The sequence below is a fragment of the Sciurus vulgaris genome (genome assembly GCF_902686455.1).
Source record: "Sciurus vulgaris genome assembly, chromosome: 6".
Lineage (NCBI taxonomy): Eukaryota > Metazoa > Chordata > Mammalia > Rodentia > Sciuridae > Sciurus > Sciurus vulgaris.
Window position 1 is genome coordinate 70434044 of NC_136466.1, and position 9232 is coordinate 70443275.

General features: G+C 37.1%; 1 protein-coding gene across 1 annotated transcript; it reads left to right on the plus strand.

The window, feature by feature from the left end:
• Nucleotides 1-145: 145 nt before the first annotated feature.
• On the plus strand, nucleotides 146-2404 carry TAF7 (TATA-box binding protein associated factor 7). Its single transcript, XM_079144391.1, has 2 exons — nucleotides 146-266; nucleotides 829-2404. Exon 2 carries the CDS (start codon nucleotides 890-892, stop codon nucleotides 1937-1939), a length of 1050 nt encoding a protein of 349 aa, XP_079000517.1. The 5' UTR covers nucleotides 146-266; nucleotides 829-889; the 3' UTR covers nucleotides 1940-2404.
• The last annotated feature ends 6828 nt before the right edge of the window (nucleotides 2405-9232 follow it).

Genomic DNA, 9232 nt, shown 5'->3' on the forward strand with positions numbered 1-9232 from the left:
TGTCATTTTTCAGTCCTTAAGTTTCTCGCGAAAAGAGACTGCGCAGAACAGCGTCATTGCGTCTGCGCCCGCTGAGGCAGCTTATACTTCCGCCCAGGCTGAGCTGTCACTCACAGCCGCCTCCCGCCCCGCGCCGTGACGTAGCGCTTCCTTCTCTGCCAGTTCGCCGCCGCTCGGTATCGTGGGGTTGTTGAGCTGCTGAGGTGGTGCTCAGAGCAGAGGCTCTCGGCGAGATCTCGCGCCGCCTGTCCGAGCTCCTTTCACCGGTAATCTGTAGTGGATCACTTTGCCAAGCAGCAGGAAGAAAAAAGAAATCTAAAGGGAGACGCTTGGCTCCCGGACGCTTTGCTGCTCAGAGCCGCCGCCGCTTTGCTTCCATCTGCTTTCTCTTTCGCTTCGCTCCGGCCAGAGAAACTGAATGTGTAATCAGCAGTGGATTGTAAGTATCCGAGGCGAAGAGAGCTCACTGCGCCCCGCTTTTTGAATATTTTTGTTCCGGGAGAGTTTGTGGATTGGGATTGTTTGCTGGGCCTTACTTTCTGTGCGGAAAATCACTGCGCAGGAGCCGCCATTTGCTTTCTGCTCGCTGGCTTGCCAGCTCCGTCTGCTTTGTCCGGCAGCGGCACCTAGAGGTTGGAACTTGGCATTGCATCTAATAGACTTAAGAACTTTTGTGAATAAGCCTATGTGTAACAACCGGTGTTCCATCACTGTAGAGAAAAGACTTGTGGCTTAATTAAAAATTAAAAGCTTACCCGCTTTCTGCTTAGCTGCTCTTGTAATTAAAGATTTCAGTTCATAACGCACTGGTCTTTTTAACTGTTGCAGTAGCTGGAACTTTTTAGTGCAACAAGTGTTTATTAGAGAAGTGAGTTACAAAGAAGTAAAGATGAGTAAGAGCAAAGATGATGCTCCTCATGAACTGGAGAGCCAGTTTATATTACGCCTACCTCCAGAATATGCCTCTACAGTGAGGAGGGCAGTACAGTCTGGTCATGTCAACCTGAAAGACAGACTGACAATTGAGTTACACCCTGATGGCCGTCATGGAATTGTCAGAGTGGACCGGGTTCCATTAGCCTCAAAATTGGTAGATCTGCCATGTGTTATGGAAAGCTTGAAGACCATTGACAAAAAAACCTTTTACAAGACAGCTGATATCTGTCAGATGCTTGTATCCACAGTTGATGGTGACCTCTATCCTCCTGTGGAAGAACCAGTTGCTACTACTGATCCCAAAGCAAACAAGAAAAAAGATAAGGACAAAGAGAAAAAGTTTGTCTGGAACCATGGGATTACCCTGCCACTGAAAAATGTCAGAAAGAGAAGATTCCGGAAGACAGCAAAGAAGAAATATATTGAATCTCCAGATGTAGAGAAAGAAGTGAAGCGGTTGCTGAGTACAGATGCTGAAGCTGTCAGTACTCGTTGGGAAATAATTGCTGAAGATGAAACAAAAGAGACAGAAAATCAAGGTCTTGATATCTCATCTCCGGGAATGTCTGGCCACAGACAGGGCCATGACTCATTGGAACATGATGAGCTTCGAGAGATATTCAATGATCTCAGCAGCAGCAGTGAAGATGAAGATGAGACACAACATCAAGATGAAGATGATATAAACATCATTGACACTGAAGAAGATCTGGAGAGACAGCTGCAGGACAAGCTAAATGAATCAGATGAACAACATCCAGAAAATGAAGGAACCAACCAACTGGTTATGGGAATTCAGAAACAGATTGATAACATGAAAGGGAAGCTGCAGGAGACCCAGGACAGAGCAAAACGACAAGAGGATCTTATTATGAAAGTGGAAAACCTGGCTCTCAAGAACAGGTTCCAGGCCGTGTTAGATGAACTCAAACAAAAGGAAGACCGAGAAAAGGAGCAGCTTAGTTCTTTGCAAGAAGAACTAGAATCACTTTTAGAGAAGTGATAAGAATGTTGATACTTAATTTCAGTCCTGACACTGGAAAGTCTTGGTTTCATCATTTGGACAGTAAGACTTCCCATTGCTTCTAATGCTAGAATTTCTGTTGAATTATCTCAGTATGTTTTTTTTTTAGAACCACTTTGCTATGTGTTTATTCTTTAGGAAGTAGAATTGCATAGACATAAAAATGATTTTGGAAAGTTGTAAAATGAGTGAATTGAACAATTTAGCTTTATCAGTTTCATTGTAGAACTTTGCTCCTGTTTATTTTACAGAAGCTGTTTTGCTTTTCTCGTCACCTGAGATCAATAGAAAGAAACAAGTCTGTAGGCAGTGAAGCTGTTTACATGTTTTTCATTCATTAGTTATTTTCTTATTTTCTTAAAGCAGTTCCCCACATGAAGGGATACAAATCATTTTCATAAAATTGTTTCTAACAGTAAATAAAAGCATCTAATTTTCATGTTATACTGTATCTTGTTCTTTCATGGGTAGTGGGGCTTCAGGTAGGTTCTTGGTGGAGTTTAATGAATAGTATCTTATTTTGCAGGTAAAGAAGCAGTTCTTTGGGGTTTTCAGAAAAGGGAATGTTGTAGGGGCAAAGAAATTAGGAAATACCATCTTTATCTTATAATAAGGTTTCAGTACACCTGCACTATGTGGAGTTTGGGAACATTGGGTAATGAGCCTTCCTAAATGATCCTAATTTTAGTAGATGAGGATTTATTTCTGCCCTTCTCAAAAAGCACTAAACTTAAGCTTATCTCCGTATAATACTGGAAATAAAGCAATGACAAATAGTCTAATGAATGATTCCATTGGTGTTGACTAAGATCCTATTTCTAGTTCTTTTCAATTTAATTCTTCAGTTACTTAATATGACAAGTGATCCATGTCATTTAATCAAAAGTGCCCACAAAGAAGTAAGTACAGTGGTCAAAATGAAGAAGATGCTGGATACAGTAACAGAATAGCCTGTTGATCTCACTGGTTCAATTATTAACTGATTCTCAAATCCACATTTCTCAGCCTGACCTGAGCATTAGATTTAGTGTATTCAACTGGGAAACGTGAAAGAGTATCAGTCAGGTACTACAACTCTACATATTCAAAACAGAACTCAATCTTTTCCTGAAAACTTAATCTGTATTTCATTGAAAATAAGTGTCACTGCCATCCACCCCAGCTGTTGAATCTAGAAATTTGGACTATAACTTAACTTCTGTCTTTCCCTCACTACTTCTAAAGAGCATTTCAGTCACTCAACCACACTGCCATTGTCCTAGTTCAAGCCATTTTGTCTCTTGCCTAGCAAATGGCAATAGCTTCCTAACTGGTGTGTGTGTATGAACATTTTAGCATCTGCTTTTTTCCCCCTAGTACTAGGGATTGAACCCAGGACCTCACATATGCTAGGCAGGCACTCTACTACTAAGCTATGTCTCATCCCCAGGCTTTTTTTATTTTGAGAGGATCTCACAAAATTATTGATCTCAAAATTGGGATCCTGCCTCAGCCTCCCCAATAACAGATTGCAGGTGTGCACCACCACACCCAGCTGTTTTTTTTTTTTTTTTAACTGCTACCAAAGTGATCTTTTGTTTTTAACCCTTGCCCCATACTGGGAATTGAACCTGGGGACTATCTGCCACTGAGCTATGCTCCCAGCCTTTGAGTCAGAATCTTGCTAAGATTCCCAGGCTGGAGTCCAACTGGTGAACATCCTGAGTAGCTGGGATTACAGGCTTACACCATTGTACACCCTTGGCCCAAAGTGATCTTTCTAACATGTTTAATCATACCACTTCCATGCCTGAAATTCTTCAGTGGTACATCATTGCGCTCTGGGTTAAGTTTATTTTCTTAAGAAGATGCACAGGGGGTGGGAGGGAGGCAAGAATGGAGGAAGGAGGGACTGTATAGAGGGAAAAGAGGGGTGGTGGGGAGGAAAAAGTAACAATCAAACACCATTACCCTATGTAAATGTATGGTTACACAAATGGTATGCCTTTACTTCACATACAAACAGAAACAAGTTGTGCCCCATTTGTTAACAATTAAAAAAAACAAGTTAAAAAAAAGATGCACAAGATTATGAAAGATTATGAACTTTCCACATACATCTTCAGCCTAAGTTCACTGCATCCCCTCACTATATGGTTAATACATCCTGAACCTATTTACATTTTTTCAAGGAGTTTTTATTCTTCCTTCCCTGGGCCTGATTGCCTTTTAACAACGTTATTCATTCCATCTAGAAGACTCCTTTTTGAGTCTCAACTACCACTACAGGAAATCTTTCTTGACCTCATATCTAAAAGTGACTATTGTGGCTTTGCCTGTACTCTATGCTTCCCTCTTTCAGTCATTGCACAAATATTTATTGTGTTAAACAGTAGCAAACCCTAGGTATGAGGTACTGCACTAAGCGCTTAGTGTCTATAATTCCATGCATACTCTAGTATGCATTTATCATAGTAAAATATAAATTACTTGTTGCTCATATCCCCCAGTACTGTATAAATTCACTGAGAGACATGCTTTAATTTTTTTATCTACATTTCAATGATTATTTTTATTGGTTTAGTTATACATGGCAGTAGTATCCATTTTGATAAAATTATACAAGCATGGAATATATATTATTCTAATTAGGATCCTATCCTTGTGGGTGGACACGATGGTGGAATTCACTTGGATACATTCATATGTGTACATAGAAAATTTGTTAGATTTATTCTACTCTTTCCTACTCCCCTCCCTTCCTTTTGTTCTCCTTTATTCTACCAAATTTCTTCCTCTTTTTACTTTTATTGTGTTTTAGCTTTCACATATTAGTGAAAACATTTGACCTTTGGTTTTTTGGCTTATTTCACTTAGTATGATAGTCTCCAGATCCATTCATTGACTGGCAAATGTCAAAGTCATTCTGTTTTAACACATGCTTTATCTTCCCTAAAATAACCTGTTGTCACAGTTAACTTACTAAAGTAAGGTATAGAGATTAAAACCTTAAGAGATGTTGTACTTACATCTTTATATCCTAGCTCAGTGACCTATTAGTTGTGTGATCTTGGGTAACTTAATCTATTCATCTCAGTTTTCTCATGTCTAAAATGGAGATGATAATATTATGTACCTCATAGGGCCATAGGCTCATTGGCTGTTAATCACATAAAGGACCTAGAATAATACCTGGAATATGGTAAGTGGGCAATAAGGTAATGCTTGGAATATAGTAAGTGGAAGATAAGAGCAAACTTCATTGCCTATTCACTATGGTATGAACCATAACAGGAATTTAATAATTATTTTTGAATTAAGGAGTGACATAAACAGTAGAAAAGTGTTTGAAGAAACAGCTATTTAAATGAACTCAATTGGTTTCAAATTTAGGACATTTTTCTAAATCAAAGCTTATAAGTTACTATAGTAGAAGTGAAGTTTCCCTCAAATATATCTGAATTAAAAATACACTGACTCAGCTTACTACTATAACTATTGTTTATTTAGTTTATTTTAGACAGCTTTGCATTAGCATTTAAATAAAAACCTCCATAAGGAGTAATTATCTGTTACAAAAAATTCAAAAGAGAAAGACTTAATTGAAGACTGGGAACCAAGTAAATATTGAGTTACTGTAAAAGATCAACTTTACTCACAAATCACTTGGCTTATGAGTATGGTATACACTAGGACTATAGTTTTCAGTATTCCTGGGTTTATGAACAGAAGTTTTGAAGGATGTTTTAAAAATTATTCTTTTAAAATACTAAAGAAATAAAGAGTTTAAAAATTTTAAATAGATTCTACAAAAAATCAGTAACATTTTTCTCATATAAGCTTTATAGGGTAAACTATTCTTAACATTTTGGTATATGTTATTCCATGCCTTTATCTGATGTATACAATCAATTACATATGTATACTTTTGTAATGCAAACATTGTGATATGCCTTATTCTGCAACTTAATATATTCTATATATAAAATATTCTTACCAACATATATAATTCTGTTTTTCACAATAGTTTTTCTTACTGTTATCCACTCCCTATTGATAGTTATGTCATTCATTTTTAAATTTGCTAGTACACAGAATGCTGCAATAATTATTCATTCACATATATGCCTCCAATAAGAATTTTAAGTGGAAACATGGACTAGAATGATTGTTCACTGCACAGCAACCACAATAACCTTCTATATTTCAAATGCCAATCTCTTTCCTGCCAGAGTTTTAGCATTCAGAGTTCCTTTTTCCTGGTACAATATACACATAGTTATGGATAGCTTTCTGACATTGGTCTCAGCTCAAACCTTACTTGCTCTGTTAACCTTATCTGACCACTCAATCTAATTACTAAGAGCATGTGATTTGGATGTTTCATCTTGTAGAGGTGGTGGTATTCACTAAAAAGTTGGAAACTACTTTGCCATTATTTTCTGGTAGGTATGCTTTGGAATACATTCAGGGAAAAGTGGTTTCAATAGCTTAAGATTTCCTATTGCCTTGGGTAATGTTATAGCATATACTGAGATCTGTTCTCCCCAGGCCTAACTGTTTAGTCAAATGTTTATCATGGAACTTGACCTCTATCTCTACTATTTGTATAACCAAGTATGACAATTCAATGAAAGTAAAGACTGTTTCCCTAATAATACCCTCATACTGATCCCTGACCTTGGCTATTGTAGCATAGTTTCCAATGTAATATTTTTCTTCAATATAGATTTGTGTAATGGAACTGGGACACATTGTCCTTTACATTTATCTGTAATTATGGGTATATGGGCTTCTTTAGATCTGAAAGTTTCATTGTTTCATCTCTGGAGATCACAAAATGATGAAAATATTGCTCTTTTTCTAAATTATTTCTGTAAAATCAGCTGTATGGTATCCTATATAAGTTTTGGACAATTATTTAAAATTTAAAAGGCCTTGCCTTTTCTTATCATATATTGCTACATAACTAGCAATGCCTTTGAAGCATATGATCCCACTCACTAACCTTCAAATTAAATATATTCTACTTTAAGAGACATGTCCTGAGAGAGCTATTCTGCAATCCTTCATTGTTTTCCATGAGAAAGACTTGTCTCATAGGTACACACAGATCCCAGAAAAAATGCTCAGCAGAATAAGCCTACAGCAAGGTCAGTATCAACTCAGTCAGTTTCAATTCTTTTTTCTTTCAGATTTCCCTATCATCTCTACTTCAGTTTCTTTTTCCTATTGTAGCTTGTGTCTTAAATCCCATTATTAGATGTAGGATATTAATTTTTAAAATCCTCTTCTTTCCCTTGCTCCGGATATGAGTAATATCTCTATAGTGTTGTTTCTTAGAAGAACCAAAGGGGAAAATTTAGATGTCTCTCTTTTCTCTCAATAGATAAACAGCTAATTCAGATAACAAAGTAAGATATTGTACTAATTTGAGAAGAATGAAAACCAAGGACTGGGAGATGTAACTCACTGGTAGAGTGCTTGCCCAAGCATGTACAAGGTCCTGGGTTCAATCTCCAGTACTCAAAAGAAAAAAAGGGGGGTGGGGGGTCCAGTATTAAATTGGAATATACACACTTTTGCAATCTATCATTCTACCATGTACATGCTCTTCTCTTGCATATTTCCTGTTCTTCATATATTTGTTCACTTGGGCCCTGTCCATGTCCCCTTCTTATCTATTTATAATATATTATCTTAGCATGGTTTTTCCTATGCATCTTAGAAAACATTCCTAACCATAAAAAATAACTTGTCACAGATGTTCTTAAAATCGGGATCATACATTTTTGGTGGAGAGAGTAACATTTCCTGAATTTACTTCAGCATTCCATAGTGCTTCCTCTGAATGCCCATTCTCCTTAGTCAACTTAAACCTGAGAGTGACCTTCTCATGAAGATTTTTCTCTTCCCACATTCTATTGTCTTCTCTTTCAATTTGTTTCCTTTTGATTCTTCATAGATATAGTGATAGCTAGTCTCCAAGATGGCTCCTATTGAGTCTTGCCTCCTTGTATTAATATCCTTGTGTTATCTCCTACATTTAATATCAATGTCCTGAGTATCCAGTAAGATGTAGGAAGAGTGATGTGTAACTTGCAAGGCTAGGTCATGAACATGTGACTTTTGCCTTGCTGTCTTTTTGATCACTCACTCCAGGGGACATCAGTCACAATGTCATGGGGATACTCAAGTGATCCTATAGAGAGGCCCCAGTGGTGACAAACTGAGGCCTCCTTGCTAACCTTTAGAACTTTCCAGTTATGAGAGTGAGCCATCTTAGAATCAGATTGTCCAGCCCTGGTCAAGACTTTGGATGACTGCAACCCTATTTGACATCTTGACTGAAACCTCATCAAAGAACCCCAGGTCAGAAATACCTAGCTAAGATCTCACTCCTGGTATAAATCCCAAAGATCTAAAATTAACATACTATAGGGATGAATCCACATTAATATTATGGCAGCACAATTCACAGTAAAGCTATGCGACAAACCTAGGTGCCCATTAATAGATGAATAGATAAAGAAATTGTGGTATATATATACTCAGCAATAAAGAAGAATGAAATTATGGCATTTGTCAGTAAATGGATGGAATTGGAGACTGTCATACTAAGTGAAATAAACCAGGTCCAGGAAGTAAAATGTTGAATGTTTGCTTTGTGAAAACTAATCCAAAATAAGGAGGAAAAAAAGGGAAAGAAAGAAAGAAAATAAAAAGGGTGGGGTAATTTCATCAAAATAGAGACAGATCAGTAGAATAAAGGAAGGGGATTGATGGGCAGGAAGGAGGGTCAAGAAAAGGGAGGCACAGAGGGATGAACCTAACCTAACTTTCTTATGTGCATACATGAATATACATGGTGAATCACAATTTTATATATATTTGCAAGGCACTGATTTAAAAAAAGTAAATAGCAGAAAAATCAATAAAGTAGAGGGCAGGGAACAGGAGAAAGAGGAGGGGAGAAGTAGAAGGGGACTGAAATAGAGCAAGTTATATTCCATGCTTTTATAATTACATCAAAATGAATTCTGACATTATGTATAACTAAAAAGAACTAATAAAAAAGAGAAATACCTAGATAAGATACTCCTGAATTCCCAACCCACAGATATTGTAAGATCTAAATGGTTGTTATTTTATAAACTCCATTTTGGAGTATATTCTTATTTGGTAGGAGATAACTGACACAAGATATTTTGCTGCCTTGAAGTGTGATGCTTCTATCAAAATCTAAAGTGTAAGAGTGGTTTAAAATCAAGTTTTCCATTCAAGAGAAACTGT

Bases quoted from the DNA above. Each gene is read 5' to 3' on its own strand.
- TAF7 (XM_079144391.1), top strand. From the start codon at position 890: ATGAGTAAGAGCAAAGATGATGCTCCTCATGAACTGGAGAGCCAGTTT.